This window comes from Amphiura filiformis, chromosome 17, assembly GCF_039555335.1.
Source record: "Amphiura filiformis chromosome 17, Afil_fr2py, whole genome shotgun sequence".
Classification (NCBI taxonomy): Eukaryota; Metazoa; Echinodermata; class Ophiuroidea; order Amphilepidida; family Amphiuridae; genus Amphiura; species Amphiura filiformis.
Genome location: NC_092644.1, coordinates 22,763,608 through 22,788,191, shown reverse-complemented (window position 1 = coordinate 22,788,191; position 24,584 = coordinate 22,763,608). Strand labels below are relative to the sequence as shown.

At 37.4% G+C, this 24,584-nt stretch overlaps 2 protein-coding genes across 2 annotated transcripts in view; one reads left to right on the top strand and one right to left on the bottom strand.

Moving 5' to 3' along the window:
* LOC140137484 (E3 ubiquitin-protein ligase UBR4-like) overlaps positions 1 to 24,584 on the bottom strand; it is a 194,859-nt gene that overhangs the window by 85,031 nt on the left and 85,244 nt on the right. The window contains 13 exon segments of the mRNA XM_072159195.1: positions 11,399 to 11,486; positions 12,647 to 12,732; positions 14,110 to 14,254; positions 14,948 to 15,122; positions 15,844 to 16,038; positions 16,309 to 16,387; positions 17,351 to 17,435; positions 17,684 to 17,817; positions 18,653 to 18,802; positions 19,190 to 19,282; positions 21,123 to 21,242; positions 22,397 to 22,618; positions 23,647 to 23,906. Coding sequence (XP_072015296.1) covers positions 11,399 to 11,486; positions 12,647 to 12,732; positions 14,110 to 14,254; positions 14,948 to 15,122; positions 15,844 to 16,038; positions 16,309 to 16,387; positions 17,351 to 17,435; positions 17,684 to 17,817; positions 18,653 to 18,802; positions 19,190 to 19,282; positions 21,123 to 21,242; positions 22,397 to 22,618; positions 23,647 to 23,906 — 1,832 coding nt within the window.
* On the top strand, positions 838 to 6,560 carry LOC140137480 (E3 ubiquitin-protein ligase TRIM71-like). Its single transcript, XM_072159192.1, has 4 exons — positions 838 to 947; positions 3,349 to 3,433; positions 3,556 to 3,609; positions 4,714 to 6,560. Exon 4 carries the CDS (start codon positions 4,924 to 4,926, stop codon positions 6,472 to 6,474), a length of 1,551 nt encoding a protein of 516 aa, XP_072015293.1. The 5' UTR covers positions 838 to 947; positions 3,349 to 3,433; positions 3,556 to 3,609; positions 4,714 to 4,923; the 3' UTR covers positions 6,475 to 6,560.

Below are 24,584 nucleotides of genomic sequence, written 5' to 3'. Positions count from 1 at the left end.
ATCGTGCGCGAAGTGTCATACTGGGTGAAGCCGAAGGCTGAACCCAGTATGACACTGAATTTATCATACCACTAAGTCATTCTAAATTTGGAAATAATTACGTTTTTAAACATTTTAATTGCTGCTACATAGGAAAACTTTGCAAAAAATAGATGACTGTTCCGCGTATTACAGATTGCATGCATTTTACGCGCCCGGTTTACGCGAGTCGCCTTTATACGCGTACCTCGCCGTACACGCGTATCGGGGTTGCGAAATACGCTCTTACTGACTAGATATAAAGCGTAAAATACGCACTCACTGACTAGATACGAAAATATATCAGGTTAGCGGTGTTCTTTGATATTTCCCTTAGTGGTATGATAAAATACAGCTTCTAGGTTTTGTCATAGTGGATTCATACAATATAAGGTGTGTTTAGACGGTAGCCTACATTTGAATGTTACTTACAAGCAAGCCAGCAATTAAATTATGCTACAAGCGAGTGTGTGTCCACACAGGACTTACTTGTAAGCCAACTCACTTGTAAGAGTGACCTTCACTGGTAAATTATGCCATGATTATACACAATCAGAATAGGATTGGGTCATCAAGGTCATGCTTACAAGCGAGCTAACATGCAAGTCTTGTTCACACTGGCCTTACATTTGAATGTTACTCGCTACATGTAAGATATCTTACATGTAAAATCGTCACTTGTAACTTGCATGTAGCTACATGCGAGTGCGTTTAGACGGGCACTACATACAAGTTTACATTTGAATGTAGTTACAAGCAACTTTACAAGCGATCGTCTGAACAAGCCTATAGGAATTCTCTGGCATAATAGCCGGGCATAATAGTGGTGTACTGAATAAACCAATTTTCATATTAATGTCATTTTTTTTTGCTGACTTCAAGTAGCCAACTTGAATTGCAGAGAAGCTACAGAAGATATCAAGTTCAAAGTAAGTACATATGAAAATATTTGACCCAAAATTGTGCATACACAATTTCCTGGCTAAACAGTCTATTCACTTTTGTTACTGCTTCATACATGCATGCACAACGCACAGACTAATTGCAACGAACTGACCCCTATTGTTAAATAAACCTATAGGGCTAAATATCAGGTTTGGGCACTCTTGATGATAAGCTTTTTCACTCATTGGCCAAATTTTCAACAACAAACAAAAGCAGGCAGGCCAAAGGGCAGTGGCATATTTTTGGGAGGCCAAAAGGGAGTGGTCATGCAAGTAACAAGCACAGATTTTTGGGCAGCATTTTCATAATATGGCCTAAAAAGGTGTAGAAATATCTTGGGAAATGTTTGCAAACTTTTCTGCTCACTGCACTTAATTCCAGGTTTTAAATTGGGGTTCCCCAAATCTGTCATGTGTGAATATTTTTTGGCATGTCTAAAGGGGGGGGGGGCAAGAAATGTTGACATATTGAAAGGGGGCCAATGATTTTTGGCAGAATATTTTTAATTTACCACCCTTGTGTACCGTACACATATTATTGCACAACCCCTTGGTATATCATTTTTTGGCTATTGCTTCATCTGGTATTTGATATGTACAGTACAATTAAATTCAGGGTGATATCACTACAAGCCTACATTTATTTTACAAACACAAAACCTCTAAGGATAATTCCTGGGGATAATTATGCATTTCATTTTATGTATGCTCATTGCCAGTGGCGGCGCTACGGGAGGCAAGGGGGGAATTTGCCCCCCTCCCAAATATTATTCTTGCCCCCCCCCCAAGTTTTGAGGCAAAACCCCTCAAATTATGTAAATTTCCGCTTTTTTTATGCCAATATTACAAAAATTTGTTGATTATGCCCCCAGAAATTCACTTTTCCTCCAAAAAAAATTCCTGGTGCCACCACTGCTCATTGCTTCATCTCTTATTGTTTACAGTACTACTTACTGTAAAAGGGGAAATTTTTGTGAATTTCGCGATTGGAGCTCCAACCGCGAAAAGAACACCTCGCAAATATATATGCGATCAATATATTACAATTTAAGGGCTGAACAATCGCGAAAATAACATAATTTGCAAAAATGTCTCTCTTACTTACAATCGCGAAAATAACTGCTCACGAAAATGTCCCCTTTTACAGTATCCAAAGATTCAGGGTGATATCGCTACAGGCCCCGGGGGGCTACTCAAATATAATGATGTAAGCATGTGTGACCAAAAAAACGTGTGAAAAGGGGTGTTTTTTCTTGGTTGGGCACGTTACGCGTGTGACGCGTTAAGGGGGCACAAAACAGTGATTTTCATGAAAAGGGGTTGTTTTAAAATCGTTTGTAACGCATTTAGGGTACCATTTTAATCCGCTTTTCAAATCTGCTGAAACTCCGATTCCGAAAAAAGTTTTTAAAGCATTCTCCAAACCCTAGAGTGTAACTATGTTATGCAAATATATTTCATGACGTGTTACATGTGATTTAACCATGGCCTCGTACGTCTATGTAAAATACCGTTTAGATTAAAAAAACGTGCATATTAATTAATGACATCATAAATGTTGCTTGAATTATGATCATGATGATGGGTATATAGTTCAGTGGACAAACGGGGAGAGTGGGACGTGGGGACGATAATATCATATATTTCAAAAAGATTTTCAGGACCTTTACAGATTCCTCACATTATTTACTACTCCTGCTGGTAGATTTGCGAGTTTCCCCTTCTCTGGATTACTTTAGGAATTATATTTGCAGTAGATAGCATGAAAAGGGCACACGATATCGGGACACATGCCAAATTCGGAACCAAATACGATGTGAATACTGCTTAACGTTGCCTCTGGATAAATTACGCTGAATATTGGTATTTTATATTCTCACAAAACTACTTTTACGAGAATCCAATCAGATTCATGTAACAAGCTACGAATCTGGATCGTGTCATTATTTATATTTTAAAGTGGTACGGTATGGTATACCGGACTGGGGTATATCCGGGAGGGGTAGACTTTTAGTGTTCAATGACAAGTTAGTAGGCCTACAAAAATTTGTTCAATTTGTCAAAATCCATAAAAACTTGTAAAGTGGGTCAAATTTAGACAAAAACTTGTTTAGGGGGGGTCAAAATTAGACGAAAACTTGTTTAGGGGGTCAAATTTTTTGGGAAAGCGCGCTAAAAACTTGCTTGGGGGTCATTTTGCTCACAGAGGAAAACTTGTTTAGGGGGTGTTCGAAAAAAATTTGGTCACGCATGCGTACACTCTCATATTTGAGTGGGCCCCCCGGGCTACAGGCCTATATTTAATCAATCACCCAAACCTCAAAGGATAATTTGGCATTTCATTTTATGTCTATACTCATTGCTTTATTTCTCCTTGTTATTGCAGTAACTACAAATCCAAGATTCAGGGTGATATCACTACAAGCCTACATGCAGCCAATCTGACAGACACCATTCAAATCTTTTCACAAGTATGTATGTCATTATTTTGCGAGTTTTAATAAATATATCCTGAACAACACTGTAAGCAAAATTCAAGAAGAAAATTTGATGAAATATTGAAAAATATTGTCCTTGTTTGATTTTATTTCAGTTGATGAACATGGTTCATATTTCAAGTTACAAGGAACACCGGACTTCCTGAACTGTAAGTACAATAATTATATTACTCTTCACAATCCTACTGTGAATTCTAAGTCCAAAGCTAAACATAACCAAATACAATCCTGCCAGCAACACCCATTGAGAAATAAGTGGAATTAGCCAAGTATAATTACAAACATTTAATCAATTGTGGCCAGGGTTGTCACCAGGACCAAAAAAGTACTTGTTAAAATATTGAAGGCGAAGCGTAGCGAGCAAAGCTCTCGCCCCTCGCACTATCTTTTTAGTGAACGCTAGAGATTGGGGAATAGGCTTTGAGGGTACCACCCCACTAAAAAAAATTTCTTGCTCTTTTTATGATGAAATATCATCTTTTTTTTTTTTGTGAGTGCCGGACGGCCCCGTCCGGCGTAGTAACAACCCTGGTTGTGGCAAAGAAACTACTTGAGTATTCGAAGTAGTGGGATGCAAAATAAGTAAGCTTTCCTATAAGATGGCAGAGAAATTAAAAAAATCATTTCTAGACCGGGAATTCAACCTGGGACCTCACATTTATCAAGCAGATACTCTTACCAAAGAGCTATTGAGACATGATTGCATTGGAGCACTGGATATTACCTAAATAGGCCTTGGTTAAAATTTATATATCTCAAGGGAAAGATAAGTTATTGTGCATTTATCAGTTATGTGCCAATGAATGTCTGTTGAATGTTTTCACTGCTGGAAATTCTCAATAACCATGACAACTGAAGCTTGTTTGCATATCTAAATGAAATACAAACCAAGTATGATGTAGATAACTGTAACATAATATTTCCAACATGACCTCTCTTTTCCCTCAACATGACCTCTCTTTTCCCTTAACATGACCTCTCTTTTCCCTCAACATGACCTCTCTTTTCCCTCAACATGACCTCTCTTTTCCCTTAACATGACCTCTCTTTTCCCAACATGACCTCTCTTTTCCCTCAATAATTTCAGACGGGAAACAAGATTGAGCTTATCTGAATTATTGTATGCGCAGTCTGAACTTGTCCATTTTGACTTCTTACTTAAATCAGAAAAATTGTATTACTAATATTAATTTTGTCACATTTAGTTAGTTGTCCGAATTTAAGAATTCTCTTTTCATCTTTTTAAATTTCAGATTCTGCTGACAACACTGATAGCAACCCTTACAGATTCTGTAGTAAACACCGAAATAAAAACCTATTGAAGTAATAAAAGCAGAGAACATTGATGAGAAAAATATCTTTCTTAGAACAGAATTTAAGGTATATAGTTTGAATAATTAATCGTAGTATCACTAGAAATTACTTCACTGGGATTAAGCAGGTAAAACAATAAATTATCTACAATGGCAAGTCACAAGCATCGTTACAATTTAAGATCAACTAAAGTTGATACAAGTAAAGTGACAAAAGAGGAGTGTTGCCAAAAGCATAAGGATCAAGTTTTGAGATGGTACTGTAAAACCTGTGGTATTCCTATCTGTCGTGAGTGTACAGTGTTGGAGCACACTTCTCCAGAACATGATTATGTTACAATAGAAAGTGCTACAGAAGATCCACTAGCAGAAATCAAAAATTTGGTTGCAGATTGTGAAGCCATCTCCAGCAAAGTGAATGCAGCCATTACTAAAGTAGACATGGTCAAAGCGAGATTAGACGTTCGACTCACCATAGCTTCAAAACAGTTAAAAGATGCAGAGAGCAAAGCAAAAGATGAAGTATTTCTAAAAGATTTACAAGAAAATGTCAAGACAACAACAGATCAGCTGAACACAATCAAGATGGAAAGATATGCAAAAATAGAAAATGAGAAGGAAAATTTACAGCATGTGAAATCCAAGCTGAGTAATGCATTGGAAATGGCCAACCAAGTGATCGAGTCAAGTTCCACCCATGATGTAGGTTATTCCACCCTATGCGAAACCCTTACACAACTGCAAGAAGACATAAAGCCAGTTGGTATCAGCCACAGTCTCAGTGTAGTGAAATTCACACCAAGTCAGATGGGGAGTGCGGAAAGTGGGAATCTTGGCACTTTAATATCAAAGGGTCCGAGTCCAAGGGACAAAACTGGGAAATGGGTTCTAGAGAAAGAGATTGGTATGGAAGGACAGGGAAAGATCATTTTTGCATCTGGTGTTGCTGTGGATCCAAATACATCAGATATCCTCATAGCGGATATCAGTGACAAGAATATAAAGGTATATGACTCAGATGGGAATTACAAACAAGTACTTGAAGGTGATCTCAATCAGCCTCATGATGTCGCTGTAAGCTCAGATGGATTTAAATTCGTCACTGACCGTACTGAATATGTAAAGGTCTTCAGTCCTGACGGTACCTATCTGAAGCAATTTCCTGCAGATACAGATGGCTCATACATGTACCTGTGTGGTCTCACCATAGATAATGATGGGAATCTGTTGGCAGGCAGCACTCTCAATCTGCATTCCATCAGCAAACACAAGCAAGATGGCACTCATATTGCCACAATAAAAACAGACGACCATCCATATTTCTTGGGAGCAACGTCACAAGGTAGAATTGTAGTGTGCGTAAATAATCATAACTGGCGATATGCAAACATAGTAGATCACATGGGTAATATACTACACACTATCAATGCACCAAAGGATTGCGAACCATGGTTATGGTGCCCACGCAGTGTGTGTTGCAGTGATGATGGTATCATTTATATCACCAGCTTTGATCAGGGTGATGGAGAAGACTATGGTGGTATCTACAGCTATACAGAAGATGGGGAATACCTAGGATGTGTTACAACTGATGTGATTCATACAGAGGGAATTGCACTGATAGACAACGACAGGTTGGTGGTTAATCAGGGTGAATATCCAGCCAAGATCTTCTCCTATGAGATGAGTGAAATGTATTAAGCCTAATCATATTGTAACTTGAGTGGTTGATCAATGGTATTAATGTCTACAATATGCAATTACACATAGGTATCATTCTGAATGCTATTATAAATACAACACACACAAAGACCCACAATCAAATAAGTATATGTACAGTCAGCATTGTAACAATGCTGATCTAAAATCAAAGTGTAATTGAAATCCAAGCTTGACTGAAATCGAAGCTTTCAATGCGCTATTCCAGTTGAAATACATATATGTGACCATCCATCACAAATGAGCTCTGATGTCGGCATTTTCAGTTTTTGAGATATTAGAAAGGCAAGTTCTCCTCAAAAAAAGCTTTATAATGATATATTACATGTCCCTGTTGCTTGTTTGCAAGGTAGTAAACAATCAGTAAAAGAGTTGGGAAATCGTTTGTTTTCTATTGTTTTTTGAGAAGTTTAATGGGCCAGATCTCAAATCAAGCTCTGCCGACATCAGAGCTCATTTGTGGTGGCTGGTCACATATATTCACCCTTATGGAAGATGTGTATGACCTTAATCTGCCACACCAGGGGTTTAGATTTCAAATTTTAAAATGCATTTTAAATCACCCACCACATTTCATATAGTACAAGAAAGCTATTGAACAGTATAGCGGTTCATTCAAGCATATCGATAGACCAGTCCCTCGCCTCTGTTGATAAACAATGATGTCAAGTGGTGTATACAGAGTGAACTGGAATAGCCAATAGGTTGAGATAGATATTTCTTATTACATGTGTCAGATATATTGTGTGTTGTATGATACAGTTGACTGTACCTGCTCTATTCTGATACAAATCTGATCCATCCAGGCCAAAGTAGGTAATTTTGAGAATGAATTATTTTCATCATCGCCTTGCTCAATAACTAAGTGTACTATTATTACTAATATCATGACATATATATAGGTATACTATATCCTCTCTAATTAATGCCAGGGGGCATCACATTTTCCCACAGGGGGCGTTAATTATGTGTCTTTTATACATTGATAGTTCCGATTAAAAACAGTGCTATTGATATTGGCGCACTATGAACTGTCAAGAAGTGACACATTCAGTGCTTTTCAGTTATGAACTCAGTATACGACAGGAGTATGTCAGTCAACACTTATATTATGTGCAGTAAATTTGATTCACTTTGAGCAGAACCAGTTGAGATATAACGTAAAACCTTGTCTACAAGCATATAGAGTGATTTTGATGAAGGCTATATTAAAACGAAGCTGCCATAAATAGATTGGTCTTATAATAATATTTGTTTGTATGCTTGTATCTGTAATTTATTTGCTAAAACTCCATAATGTTCTAATTTTGTTGGATTTTTCTGGATTAATTTAGCTGTCATCAAAAGCACTCTATATGCTTGTAGACGAGGTTTTACGGTACTGTATATGTAAACACTTTCATAAACGATGTGCTCAAAACACAGTATATTTATTATAGTGACAGGATGTGAATATAGTGGTTTATCACATAGTGACCGACAGGCCTCGAAATAAGGCGGGCCCTCAGGCCCCGAAAATCAGTGAGGGCCCGCAAAAGATACAACCGGCGGGCCCGAAGGGACCGCAAAATTTGTGGCAATTTTTTATCACTTACGGACTTAATCTTACTGCAGAATTCAACAGTCATGCAACACCAAAAATCACCCGACTATATTGCATTCTAAATTCACATTTCAGGAGAATTGAAGTAAATTCAAGGACAAAAACATTGTTATTTACTTCAATCTTTAATTTATAATATTTGATAGTTATGATGTTAAAGTAGGTGTAATAACTCTGTTTTTTCCCATAAAAGCTGCCGATATTGTGTTTTTTGGTACTTCCGGGATAGCACAATACACCACCATAATATGCATGTACAGCAGGTCATGAATATTAATGAGGTTCTGTCACTGTGGCGGGTTTATAATAGCACTGCATGACTTTTGCATATTATTAAATCACTTTTGATTTTGATAAAATTGAAGATACAAAGGAAATGAAAAAAAACTGATTAACCGGGACTGATACTAATGACAATGTTTAAAAACAATAAATTCAAAATAAAATAAAAACTTTTTTTGAGATAAAAAAAACCAGCATCTTCAAAAATGGTTGCTTGCCCCATTTCTTTTTTCTTTGGGCTTCTCTCTTTCTATTCTTTCTAGTAATTCTTTATATATTAATTAATTACCTAATTACTTAATTACTCCTACTTATTGAATAATCTATTCATTTGAATGTTAACATAATTATGGGTTATTTGTTTCTTTATGTTCCTTAGGCTCCTTCACTCGGTCACCGCAAATTTACCATGTTTACTCACTTTTTTTTGGGGTCACATAGGTTAAAATCAATGGCCCAAATTTGGGCCCCCAAAAATTTGTGAGGGCCCTCAAACATTTAAGATCAAGGGCCCAAATGGCCCTCAGAAATTCTGGCTTATTTCGAGGCCTGGTGACCGATGTCAATTGCAGATTCATCAAGAAATGAACATTGGATAAAGTCCACACTCCCTCTGTGGAAGATTTTGGAACCTAATGTGTTCATTCCATTTGAAATCCATACACCCTTATGGAAGATATTTCCAAAATCTTCCACAGAGGTAGTGTTAATTTTAAAAGGTATAGCGTATTATAAACTTGCTATTAATGTTCAGCAATTCATGTCTCTATAGAGGCTGTCAGTGTGACATCACAGTGGCCATCTTGTGGGTACTAGTAAACTCTGTTTTAGTTTCTGGGCATGAATTAGGTATAGAGCAATACTAGCGGTCAGTCAATCTATAGAGGTCAATCATATCAAGCAAGTCAATGGGGAGCTTGTGGGTACAAATCATGTATACAGACTATTTTCATGAGTCAAGCTTGAAAAATGCTACCAGCCTCTATTAAAAGTTATTTCCAAAATATTGAAATGTTGTAAAATCATACATCTCATTATTTTACTAATAGATTGCCAAAGTTCTATGTCATTATATATGAAATCTCATCATCCATCACTATGGATTTACACGATTGTTCAAATCAATCACTATATGATGTAAAATCTGTCATTGTACGAGGGGGTATCAAAAAGTTTTAGAAATCGCCTAGAAGTGAAAGAGCTATATCAATGAAATTTTGTCAGTGCAATCACTGGTCCTATGTACACTATGGTCCAAAAATGGTCTCATAAGTATGTTTACTTTTTTCTACAGGAGCTAGATGTCACTACCTGCCTATGTAACCGCATAACCAGCAAAATGGAGAAAATTGAAGCATGCAGCATGATTAAGTTCCATTTTAAGGGTTACAGTGCCCAGAAAATCTGTGATAAAATAAAAATTCCTTTTCCAAAAAGCGACAGTGACATATCACAATCACCACCGAAGATAACTTTCATTTCATCATCAATTTTCTAGGCACTGCAACCCTTTAAAAGCAAGATCTTAATAATGCTGCTTGCCTCAATTTTCTCAATCTTGCAGTTTATGCGCAGTAACTGGGGCAGCAGTTTATTGACATCTAGTGCCACCTGTAAAAAAAGTAAACATACCTATGAGACCATTTTTGGACCATAATGTACATAAGGACCAGTGATTGCACTGACAAAATTTCATTGATATAGCTCTTTCACTTCTGGGCGAATTTCTAAAACTTTTTGATACCCCCTCGTATGAACTTAAAGATTTGTGCTTTGTAACTAAATAAATAAATCTGTATACTGAATATATATCATTATATCTATTGATATGCATATTCGCTATTGTAGTGCACGTTAGTAAACATTGGTTACTGGTTCAAGCCTGGGCTCATACACCTGTTCTATATTTTGATATGCCATAGGCTTTGTGTTGTGATCATTTTGATTAAAGTGGTTCGTAACAAAGGAAAGCGTGAGCCAGTTGACCTAGCAACGGTAATATTTTAACGTGCACTATGGCAGTGAATTAATGTATATAACACTAAATGATGTTCAGTTTACATCTTGAATCATTGATGTGTTATCATTTGTGATGTGTTATCATTTTGTGATGTGATCAAAATGATATTTGATTCAGTTATAGACAAAAGAAGCATTCCAATTTCACAAGTTACTAATAAATAGTACATGTATTGTATTTACATCATGAAAATGTTTGCATGATTTGTTAATGTTGTCTGTATCTAAGTAACAAACACATCAAACTATATATACACAAAAAAGATATTAACACATTTGTTTATTTTTGCGGTACCTTTGTTGAGTAAAAACTAATAATCGGCAAAAATTTTCACTTTTATAGTATTTTTTAAAGCCATACTGAAGATACACTGAACAGGAACATAGTAGAGTTCTATCAAAAACAAACTGAGGGTTGGTACAAGAAGAGCCCATCTGAAAAAGCTGCCAGGTGTGATATTTTGAATATAGTCTACTCCAAGAGACCCTTTTGTTAAATCATTATTCCTGCTTTTTTTTCACAAAACCTGTCCAGTTGAAACTGCCACCTCCTGTATGCCACCCCCCAATGGTCTACTTGCTTTGGATCAGAACGAGATAGTGAACTATGCACCCTTGAAATGACCATGATGTTATATCATTAATCATGATGTTAACCATGATGTTATCTCACCAAATCTGCAATACCACCAGGCCCAAAAACATAAATATTCATTATGTGATCCAATCGTATTTCGCTATTGGTTAGAATTTGACACCTGTGATGATTCAGCTGATTACAATATATCTGTGAATACCTATGAGGTGACAGGGTGAGGTTGAAAGGTCGAATCCCAAGCGAGTAGGTCTGTTTTTCTGAAATTGCATGGTCAGGGATGGATGGACTAATTTGAAAACGGCCTAATCAAAGAATACAGAATGCAGATATTTTCAAAATGGCAGCTATTGCAGCTAGGATCTTCTTGAACTAACCCTCAAAATAATAAAGATGGTTCAACTTACCGAGAATGGTACTTCTGGGTTGTTGCAGACGAGACATGGATCACTCTCCAGAAAGTAGCCGTCAAACTCCACCAAACCAAACAGCATGCTAAAATGGAAGAAAAACCATATTAACTTAGTTAACTTTGAATATTGATACTCAGTTGCTGATACTGTACTGTCTCTTGTTTACCATATCAACTGCTCAGTGCCAAATGTGGGCAAGTGTAATAGCTGCCCTATGAACATTTGGCAATTTACAAAGTAAATTGTACTCATCTACACATGGCAGCTATTCCACTTACCCACACCACTAAAATGTAGAAATCTAGCAGACGACACAAGAGCAATCATTTCTGTTGGCAATTTGCTGCCTTACAATGGGCTATTCCATTTAAAATCCACACTCCAACTGTAGAAGATTTTGAAATAGCCTCCACTGTGGACGATTTTTGAAATATCTTCCACTAGAGGGAGTATGAATTGCAAATGAAATGAACACATTAGGAAGCTCTATTTGAATGTCTTACCTGCATTTAGAAAGATTCAATCTGAATCTGCTACAGAGGGAGGGTATGTTTCATATAGAGTTGGTTAATGTGTTCAAATTCCATTTGAGATTCACACTCCCTCTGTGGAAGATATTTTCAAAATCTTCCACAGCAGTGTGAAAAATGATTGGTATCCATAGGATTTCATTGAGAATGGATGAGTCTGACACATCAAAATTCAACTTAAAATCCAAATTATTTGTAGATCAATAGTATAACAACTCATAAAATATACATTCTGGACATTTTAAGAGTATCCAATGTTGCATTTGGAAGAGTCAGGCTTTTCAATAAACATAAAAATTCACAATAATTATAATTGAATGTGTTGTTACCAAGAAACCAGTGTATAACAATTTATAATAAACAGTAATATTACAATGCATTTTTATGCTTTAATCTTATTGTGACCTATGAGTACTTTTTGTCTGCTTGTTTATGGTGGAGTTGGCGTGGTTTGCAACATAAAAAGTATGAGATTTAAAATATCGAGAGCTTTCTCAAGAACCACATGATCACCAACCACTAAACCAATTCCAGGCTTGTTTGTACTCATTTTAATGCATTTTTCATGCCGATTCCAAATATGGTCATGTACAATGCTGAAATGTGTTTATTTTTAAAGAAAAATTGGAGTCTGTCGTCTGTAGTCGACACCTGCGTGGAGAGGGTTTAAAATCTTAGTGTGACATATGGGATGGGTACTTTTTTGTCTTACTTGTATATGGTTGAGTTGGCATGGTTTGCTAGAGCTTGGTTCTGAGATTTCAACAAAGCTGCTGCCTTCTGTACATACTGTAAAGACTGCAAAGAAAAACAAAATATTCAAATTATTTTGAGGGACATAATTTATTATTACAAATAGACTGTGTCTGATGATTTGTCAAGATATTTCTCCAAGGTCTTCTTGAGTTGAGGTTTATTTTATTTGCAACAATCCTAATTGGGCATTATGTGGTTTAGCATACAGTTCTGTCTTGTTAAACTGAGTATGGCCTGATATGGATACATATGGGAGCCAAAGGAGGCAAATTTGAAATTAAGATACAGGTAAAAATGTGAGTTGTCATGTCAAAAGGAGACACTTTTGGGTAGGATTATAAACGGAGAAATAGCCAAAAATCTGCCACGGCTGATTTTTTCCCAATTTGGGTGTGTTGCGAATTTGTGATGTTATTAATGTTAAAAATATTGTCTGATAGTTTCAGACCTAAATATAACTGGCATCTTGTATTTTTGAGACATTTTTCAAGGTAATTCCTACTCAATATTTTCGCTTAGGAATGTCCGATTTCACTGGAGAAAATGTCATTGTGGAGTAAAATATCTCTTTATTTAAGATATGTAAAAACTTCAAAATTGATAACCTGCCTAAAAATGTCTCCTTTTGACATGACACGTCACAAATATGGAGTAAAAAAAAAAAAAAAAAAAAAAAATAAACATCACAAAATTTCAGAACTTTTGAACCAAGTATGCTAGACCTTTAGTGTTTTCAGACCATGCATATGATTAGCCTAATGTTTGTATAAGGCAATAATTATGGCAACTCAATTTTCAAAAATGCCTCTTTTGGCCCTCAGGGCGCAGATTTTGCCACATATTTAGACAACATTAGCCAAAAAACCCATAAGATTCGTCTGTGGTCTCATCGGAGGTTGGAAATGCAATGTGATATGCAGGTTTTTTTTGTACTTACTGATGATTTATGAATAATTAAAAAACAAAACTTTAAAAAAAACCCTTTTTTGGACTAATATACAAACAATGCCCATATAATGCAACTCAATTAGTAAGGGATAGAGAGGGCGCCAGTACATGACGCGTACTGACCAATCCCAGATAACTATAAACCGGTCAATTTTTGGAATTCACACTGACAAGCAATCTAAAAAAACAATTCTTTAGTATTATGACTATAGAGGAGGATGTAGAATTTTCTGCAGTGCAAAGCTGTTTTGACACTTGTCTTTCCCTGTTCTCAGCAAATGGGCAATTTCAGTTGAAATCCATTCACCCTATGGAAGACATGATCTTAATCTCCACAAAGTGGGTGTAGATTTCAAATGAAGTCACCCATTCAGGTAACCCTATTTGAATTTCATACTCTCTGTGTGGAAAATTGAGGTCATATCTTCCACAGGGGGTGTATGGATATCAACTGGAATAGCCGGTACTTACCTTCTGCATACTGTATGGTGCTTTAAGGGCCACATAGCCAAGCAGATCAACAAACTGAGCCGCATTGCGACCATAATTGGATAACTCTGCCCACAAGTCCCACATAAGGTTGACTAGTTGGTCTTGTTGTTGAGCTGGGGAACTCCTGTGAGAAAATAATGAAGTACTATGATTAAATTATGACTTTATATCTCACAATTTTGCATTGTAAGTATTTAAACAACTCTATATTCCCTGATCCCCTCAAATATTGTTTCTTGGGTTGTATCAAAATGTGGGAGCGATCCTCAGCCACAAGTGCATGCAAGAACGGGGTTCATTGCTCTGTCCAGCGCCTGAGAAAGATATTGGAGCACTGGACTAACATTCCACAAGTCGCTGCTTCAAATCCATTTCAGCCTAATTTTCTTTGCTCCCCTGCATAATTTCCACCTTAGATTAAATTTACGCTAGATTCATTACTGAGTGATAAACAATTAGTTTTTAAGCAAATCAGGAGAGTTGCACTGGGAAAAATGTGTTACCTCATTGGTCAACACAAATTGCTCAGAAAATTTAGCTTTAAAACCTTTTTCATGCTGAACATTGATAGAACAATGCAAACTCACTATCTAGTAAATAGCTGCTAAGCCATATGCATGCGGTCTTTCTTTTGAAGTATATGATCCAAGACAGAATCTCACCTCCCATCATATGACTTGATGAAGCAACATCAGTATTGTTGGTAGGTACAATTCATATTTTTACCTAAACCTTTTGTCCAATTAATACCAGATATTATTTTCATTTTGCTTGAAACCAAAACAGGGCAGACTAAAAATCTGATATAGCAACTTACTTGAATAGGTGCAGTAGTAGTCCATGTGCCTGCCATCGTACAGCTGAGCTATTGGATTCCAGCAGGTGCTGTCTGATGAAGCGTGATAATACTTCAGCTCCTGTCAGACGATTGATTTGATTGATGAGTGATTGACACATGGCATCGTCATGGTGTTGAGCTTCCTCCACTGATTCTGTGTGTATGGTTTTATTGGTAAATAAAAGATTCGGTGTTTATGACTATAACTGCCTACAAGTGTTAAGTTTTGGGGGTAATAATTAAGTATGTTAATAAGAAACATTTATAAGTTTTTGTTCAATCTGCTCATTTCCATAATTTTTTTATTCGGTATACCAGTTCAATTTGAAATTCATATAAATAATGATGGAAGTGCACCCATTAATGGAAGGTGACCCGATATATTTGGAAAATAAAATTCTTTAAAACTTATGTGTACCATAATATGTCGTCCCTTTCAAGCATTCATGCAAAAAGAACACGTAAATGTTCCTTTGTAAATGTGACTAATTCCATATGAAATTACTGACATTTATATTGGTACATGTAGTCTACAGTGTTTTTTTATTAATGATAACCATCATGATCCTGTAATAAACTAATATCAAATGAAAGATCCTATTTTTCTCATTAACATATCGAAATTAGGAGTTCCAAATTTCTGGAGATATCATCAAAAAACTGTTGAATTAGTCTCAAACGTGTTATACCACACTTGAGACTAATTCGACAGTTTTTTCACAGATATTTTCACCTGATACCAAAAATCTGCAATTTGATGGGGGTAAAGTAGGGGATATGAGGCTCTCAACTCTGAAAATGAATTCAAGTGTTATTCTGAACAAAAGATTTTGCATCAATAAGTTAAATTTCTTGATATTAGGGAATTTCCTTACCTTCGGATTTTTCTTTCTCTTCCTTCTTTTCTGCTTTCTCTCTGTCTCGTTTGTGTTTGCTATGTCCAGATGAACTAGAACGCCCTCTAGGGGCACTCTTTGCACCACAAAGGGCGCAGGTTAATAGCTGAAGTAGAAGGGGAGAGACGCCCTCGCCCAAGTAGAAGCTTGCATGCAGAACACATAGTAACACAGCTGAAAATTACAAACAAGTATTATTCATTAAAATCTTATCTTAGCTGCAAATGATCTTCCATATCAAAACCTAATATTTAATTGAGATGAACACTAAACAAACACATGTTTGATTGTTATTTATTAGGCATTATCAACAACAAACATGAACATTAATTTTATAATAAAAAAGAAAAATAATTATTTTACAAAAGTTTGTCATCTATCAACACATTACACACATTACACATACAATTTGAAAATTGGTGACAGAAATATTAAATTACTTACTCTCATCTTTGTGGCAGAATTTTTGCCAGTTCAGCGTTCGTGAAGCCGCAATTTCTTGACAAGCTTTCAGGTGTTCAATCTACAATAGAAACACAATTTATTACAAAATGTGTATAATGGCCATCAAAGTGAAGATACTAATACAGAGTTAGACCCAATGAAAATGATCTACCGCACCCAATGCACAATGCAACTGTTCAAATCACTGAAGCTTATCTTATTTAACCTGTTTTTCAACCCCAATGAGCTAATCCATATATATGGAAGACATGCCCTTAATCTTCCACACAGAGAGTGAATTTCAAATGGGGTTACATGAATGGGTGATGTCATTTGAAATCTACACCCCCTGGCCCCTTTGTAGGAGAATACAGTCACATCTGTCATAGGGAGTATATAGATATCAACTGGAAAAGCCCATTTATGGGGACGCAAATATATAGTTTCCCTCTGGCATTTATCGAAACAAGTCTGAAAACAAACAAATGTTGGCGTCTTAAAGCGTAACAAAGATTTGTGCACTTAGCATGAGTTATCGGCACAATGCACCACACACAAAACACAAATATGTACTTGATTCAAAGTTTGCTGGATGAATGGTAAACTATTTGACTTCCATGAGCTACACCAAAACATGCAGTTCCAGACTCAATTAGTCTAATCTCTTTGAAAACAAGTAAATTAGTAAATGACACAGTGAGTAAAATGTCTCCCAGCTGGAAGGGGCGCTCTTCCACAATGCTTGTCCCTGGAGGCTTTTGTGGTTGGTAAAAGAATCTACATGTTTGTAAAATGACCCCTATGACCTTTGACCTTACACCTGTTGACATCACACATGTCAATGTACCCAAGGGTTGTTGTGTTCAAGTCAATTTTGAAATCAACAAAGCCAACGGTTAACATATCCAAGGGTTTAAAACATTTTGTACACATACATACAGCCTCCCATTCAGTCAAACAAACATACATACATCTGAGCTCATACCAAACTTTGTTTAGCTGGAACAATAACAGAAGTTTGATATCAGCATTGAGCACTTACCAATGTAATGAGTGTGTCGTATGGTAGGGAAATTGGCACACCACCACTCTCTTCTAGATTCAAGCCATTCTCAGTGCAAACAGACCTGCAAAATTAATTGATACAACATGTTGTTAGCTGTTAATGATAAATTATTTGTGACCATTACTGAATTATCTTACCTCAACTTTTTTGTGTGGTATTTACTATTTACCATTAAGTAAGCATCAGCATATAAAATAAAACAAACAAAAAAATGTGATATTTACGACAATCCTGCATCACATGTAGAAATTCCACTGCAAATGAACAAAGATTTTAACTTAAAATGGAATAGCCCAATGATTTACTTACTTGATATCTCTCATGTGTGACTCCAATGTATGGAGATCTCTAAGCTGTCTGTATTTATCCTTGGTACCACAAATGAAGAGTAGTAGCTTGCGAACTTGACGACGAACAAATGGAGTTTGCTGAGTCATCATGTACTGTAAGAACAAGTATTAATTTTGGCACAAATTTAGGACCCACACATTGAGCCATACACACAACAAATACACATCCTTTATCGAACACACCAAAAGCTCGATGATGTCCTAAAAATAAAAGTTCTTTCTTTGGTGGAGATCAAATCAAAAAGTCTGATAACGTTTGTAAAGAGTAATTAAAACATCGGTCAAAGTTGAACTTTTGGGTTGAAATTTTCAACATTATGCACATATCTTTCAGGAAGGGGGCGGCCTCCTAACGAAAGCAGTTTCATTTATAGGACATTATCAAACTTTTGGTTTTTCCCTCACATGGAAGTCACAGTCAGTAAGTAAACATTTGATGGAAGTTTACAAAATATAATTACTTGCATTGTATATTTCTGGCTTACACATAGAGGTGTTTCTGACAAATAATTACAAATATGAAAGCAAGAAGCTACCAAGGTTGGTGATAATGGTGGTCGAAAAAAAAACCCCATACCCCAGTATCATTAAGGGGCCAAGCTCTATAGACCACTTGGCATAATTGTTTATCAACAAAGGCAAGGGACTGGTCCATTGATATGCTTGAATGAACCGCTACACTGTTCAATGGCTTTCTTGTACTATATGAAATATGGTGAACAATCTAAAATACATGTGCCTTGAGCAAACTACGATGCATATACACACCGCAGGGCAAATAACAATGGAAATTGCCATAATACTCGTGCATACTGCCTGGCAATGACGTCACATGTCAAGTGGTTTATAGGTGCAGCAAGTACCCTAATTAGCCTATTTTTAGAGTAACCTTCACAACCAGTATCAGCTCCTTGAATTGTAAACATACCTCACATAAGTAGTAGAACCATGCTTGATCAAAGACAGCCACACCTACAGTTGGAGCAGAGTCACAAATCTTCTTGATTTGGTATGGAAGTCTGAGAACCATCTCAGTTAAGAGTTGTGGAAAAGCCTCAAACACGTCTCCTGCATGGCCCTGCAAGGTATAAGAAGTATAGGAACTGTATTAGAGGTATCTTGGTGGCGGTAAAGGGGGGAAGCTTAGGCTTCCCCTCCCCAGTGTAATTTTAGGGGGTTTCTAGTTAATGGTACATAAAAGGAAACATGATGGACCTCTTTTGCAGTTTTATATGAAGTGCAGTGTTTGAGTGTGATACCTCCCCCTCCCCCCACACCCCTTTACCTTGAAAATATTGCCGGAGAAAGAATAGTGCCATATCTGGTGGTGCATTAGAGGAGTGTGCTTTCAAAAGATTTCCTCCAGTAGCCCCATCCTGAATGTGACACACACCCGCCCCACACTTGTGTACACCCCAAACACAACCCACTCACTCCACCCCCCAACACAAACACACACCCTTACCTTGACATATTGTCGTAAGAAGAATGGTGACATATCTGGTGGTGTATTAGAAGAGTGTGATTTCAAAAGATTCCCTCCAGTAGTAGCCCCATCCTGAATGTGACCCACCCTACACTAACACACACCCTAACACAAACACACCCCACCCACTCTTACCTTCACATATTGTCGTAAGAAGAATGGTGACATATCTGGTGGTGTATTAGAGGAGTGTAATTTCAAGAGATTCCCTCCAGTAGTAGCCCCATCCTGTATGTGACCCACACCCACCCCACACTAACACACACCCAACACAAATGCACACAACCCACCCTTACCTTCACATATTGTCTTAAGAAGAATGGTGACATATCTGGTGGTGTATTAGAGGAGTGTGATTTCAAAAGATTTCCTCCAGTAGTAGCCCCATCCTGAATGTGACTCACACCCACCCCACCCTACAAACACACACCCAACACAAACGCACACAACCCACCCTTACCTTCACATATTGTCTTAAGAAGAATGGTGACATATCTGGTGGTGTATTAGAAGAGTGTGCTTTCAAAAGATTCCCTCCAGTAGCAGCCCCATCCTGAATGCGACCCACCCTACACTAATACAAACCCCAACACACACCCACCCCTACCTTCACATATGTGTACATCCATATCAAAACGATGCACTTGTCGGCTGCTACATGTGTCTCATTTCACATAATAGTTGGGAATAAAAATCAGACTCATCTTCAAAGTGGAGGTCACTTCAAATCATCCCAAGTCACATGGTTTAGGAATACAGAGAACATTCCTTATACAATTTGACTTAGGAATGATTTGAAGTGACCTACACTTGATATGAGTCTGGTATTTATTCCTAGCTATTATGTGAAATGAGACATATGTAGCAGCCGACAAGTGCATCATTTTGACATGGATGTACACATATTGTCTTAAGAATGGTGACATATCTGGTGGTGTATTAGAGGAGTGTGATTTCAAAAGATGCCCTCCATTAGCAACCCCATTCTGAATGTGACACACACCCACCCTACACTATCACACACCCAACACAAATGCACACACCCCACTTTTACCTTCACATATTGTCGTAAGAAGAATGGTGACATATCTGGTGGTGTATTAGAAGAGTGTAATTTCAAGAGATTCCCTCCAGTAGTAGCCCCATCCTGAATGTGACGCACACCCACCCTACACTAACACACACCCAACACAAACGCACACAACTGACTCTTACCTTCACGTATTGTCGTAAGAAGAATGGTGACATATCTGGTGGTGTATTAGAGGAGTGTGATTTCAAAAGATTCCCTCCAGTAATAGCCCCATCCTGAATGTGACATAAAAAAATATTGCATCTAAATATCAACAATGGTCAATTTGGTTTTGATAACTAATGCCAATTTCTAAAACACTACAAACAACTTGTTCTGGTAGTGTTAATGGTGGTCCATGGTGCAAACTGCTAGTAGTGTTCCTTTGTATATTTACTGTAGATTCTGAACTTAACATTCTCACATACAAATATATTTCATACTTTATGTTAAAAAGCAAACACAAAAATGTTTTTAAAACATTGTAAACATGTTATAAACATATATCTAAATAAAATTTAAATGTCAGGTTATAAAAGGGTCATGAAAACAATGTTACGGGCTCGGATAGCGACGTTTCACATATTTGTGTATATCAGACATATCGAATTGCATTTTTAAAATGACGAATGTCCTTCTGATATGAAATAATTTAGATTTTTTGAAATTCACGATATAGATTTTTTCCCAAAAACCTGAAATTTTTCTAGGTCTTTGTGGAAAAGTTGACCTTTTATATTGAAGAATTTTTTTTCCAAAAACCTGAAAATTTTTAGGTCTTTTTGATAAAGACCTAAATGACCTAAAAGTTGGGAACCGCTGTATTATAGTATTACTGACCTCATCAACATCCGTTTCTTTCCAGTGATCCAGCAATGACTTGAGAATCAAGAGACAGTAATCCACAGCTCCACAGTTGAGTAATGCAGCAGCAGTAGCATGAGAGATCAATGTGGATGACTGGAAAAAGACACAAAAATATTCAATATTATTTTATAATAGCTCATTCCCTATCTGGTTTACGCTGCCCCGGGCTCTTTGAAGGAATTCATCATTCTAAGAGTGACATACAGTGGTTACGAGCTTCATAGTTGAGCAATGCAGCAGCAGTGGATGATAGATGATGACTATAAGAGAACAATAATCAATTATTCAGGACACTTTGCCCTGGTTGTTTGTTGTTTAATGCTTTGTGGAATGATATGGGGCCATGGTCAGCGACAACCTGTGTGCTGAGGCTTGTGGATCAACATCTAGGCGTTGTGCCTGTACGTAGTGCACTATAAATCACTGCACATTCAAAATCAAGAGACAGTACAGTTGACAGACCACAGGTGAAAATTGCAGCAATAGTAGAAAGAGATACAAAAGTATAATGCCTAAATGGGATAGATATTAAATCACCACACTTTTTTCAGATAACTCATTCTCAACTGGGACATACTCCTTCTGGCTCTTTGACAGGAGTGATTTTAAGTTCAGATTGCAGCAATGAGGGCACCCCTCCCTCAAGAAACCTGAAAAACAAATGCTTTTTAAGATCTGTTTCATTCATTAAGTACAAGTATCAGTCTAAAGACTGAATTGAACTAAGGCTCTCACCTATCCTTGGTACCTGAGTTCCACCTGTCCTTGGTCTACCTGGGGTCAACATTCCAGTAACAGTTAGCAATGCATACTAATTCATTGTGTCACTGGCTATTCAATAGAGGCAACAGTAATTAAAAAATACAACTTACGTTATAAAAAAAACCAAAATGTTGGTATTTATACAGCACCTTTCACATGTGCACTTGTACCAAAACGCTTTACATTTATTCCGCCGTCGTTAAAATATGTCAGCTGCCATACAATGCCCATGGCATGCTCATACCTTTGGGCAGCGCTTAATGGACAATATTCATAACAGCTCCCCATTTCACCCCTGGGTAGAGAGAGGCAAGTAAGGTAAAGTGCCTTGCCCAAGAGCACAACAGGGTGGTACCGCCAGGGCTCAAACTCACAATCCCCCAATTGTAGGCAGAGCCAGGACAGCTGCGCCACCGTGCTCTCAACTTATCCAGCTTTGAAAAAACCCTTGAATAACAAGTAATTTGGGTTCAGATTTTACTCACCTCACTGGCTGTTTTAGTGCCTGACTTTGTCCTTGACATAAACACACTCAGTAGCCTCATGATGATCAGCTGCACCTCATGGAAAGCAGTTCTACTGGCAACATCACCAAACTCCTTACAGCTCATGTTCAGTTCACCCAGCATGACGGAGAGAAGACGGTCCATGGCGGCTTTGTCTTTCTCATCTTCCACATCCAGATCAGAGCTCAACATAAGGACAACCTAAGAAGAGGGAAATATTTATATAAGTTAAATCATACTGATTTTCTGATAACTCATTCCACATTCTTTGCCAATCACTTTAGCTTCCTCCCAATCAACTTTAGCTCCCTCCCAATCAATTTCATGGTTTTGCTGTGGCATGCGGTCTGTGGTGGTGGACTTGTTTGTGAATGGAGGTGCACACTGCGTCATGTGTGTGATCGGCTGCTGCGAGGAGCTGTTCGCTCTGGGGATGGGAGTGTTGCTAGTTGGTCGCATTGCTGATGGGGTTTTCCGGTCGGGGGATGGGGCATCTGAAACGTGAGTGAATTGTTGGACCTGTGAAGCAGGGTTTGCCAATTGTATGATATCTAACAGTTCTGATGAACTTATTCAAGGGGCTTATATTAATGTTTCTAAAAATCTAATTGTATTTTTGATGTAGTGCTTTTGAATGTGCAATATATGTATTTTATATCTTTTCTGGCGAATAAAATGAAATATTAGCATACACTTCTGATCATGGTGGCTTACAGAGATTTTGGCTAAAGCCATGGTAATCTTTTATCTAGACTGCTTGAAAGTTTCATGTCCGGTCAGAGGTTCTTTTTTGCAAACCAACCGATTCATTTCTTATGCAATAAAGACACATAGTGAAGACTATTCAATACAACAGCACCCACAAGCAAAAACACCCCTGCATGCATGTGATAGCCCCAACACACACTTATACATTCCGATGTGTAATCACTTCCAAACGTGGATGCCGTTTAGGACTATGCAAACACGGTCGTCTGAATCCGCAGTCAATCGAAATTTACGGCATTTTTGTGTGTATGGAATTTTACCTACCAACTGTGGATGTTATATCTCACGTAAGCTAGAGGACATATTTCTCAAATACATTATACATGCAATTGTGGTCGTTAGCAGACCTCCTTGAACCGAGGAACGGTCCCCTATTGCAGAGGTAAGGCCACGTTTTGAATGTGAAAAACAAGTGTGTGTCTTCGTTTGCTGGCAAACACCAAGGCACACATAATACCAACCTGCATAAATGGAATAGCTCTGACTCCTCCAACATCTCTCAACTCAGGCATATACTGTAGTAGTTTCTCCAATAGCATCAATCTCAATGTGTGCATCCTCTGTCCTGTGTTAACATCAGTCATTTCACCCTCCTCCATCTCAACAGTATCAGGATGACCCATAGATGTACTTGGCATGCCTCCACTGCTGGTTACACTCTCTGGTCTAGTTGTGGTTGTCTCTGGTATCACATCACCGTATGCACTGCTACGACCACTTGCTGAAAGTTTACAAAAAAATGCTGTCTAAATACTTTTGTATTTGTTGGTAGATTTAACTGAAATTATGCGGTTCGTAATTAAGGTGGCCCCCACTCAAAGGTGTGTAAATAACAAAGGTTGGGCCAAAAATGTGAGAAACGGCATACCATCTGTTGCAGCACAAAATAAATCATATTTGGAAAAGTAAAACATATTTGGACATTTAACCTGGGGTCCATTTCACTAAACTTTGAACGCTTCGTAACTGTTTGTAAGTTACGAATACCCTTTTACTAGACATAACTTTACGAAGGATCCATGTAGTAAATCCCTATTACTTACGGAGGGTACCAATTGTAAGTCATTTCAGTGAAATGGATTTTATGATGCATCGTAAGTTATGATTGATTTCGATTTTGAGACTTAAGAAGCTTCATAAAGTTTAGGGAAATGGACCTTAGTACACTTCTGGATTTCTCTATAGTGTTCAGCAAGGTCTTTCAACGATGTCCAACTGCTCAACCTGATTGATCGTGAAAAAGAACTAGGCCACTCTAAACTACGCAGCTTGATCGGAGAATGAGGTGCTGTTATGATGATGATGTGATTCAATTTGCCAATCAGAACCCCACTACCATGTTTACACTGTATTACACCAAATTGGCAGACCGTTATTGGTAGCGCAACAGTTATTGGTT

What these genes read in the sequence shown, in the direction of transcription:
- LOC140137480 (XM_072159192.1), top strand. Translation starts at nt 4,924, where the DNA reads ATGGCAAGTCACAAGCATCGTTACAATTTAAGATCAACTAAAGTTGAT.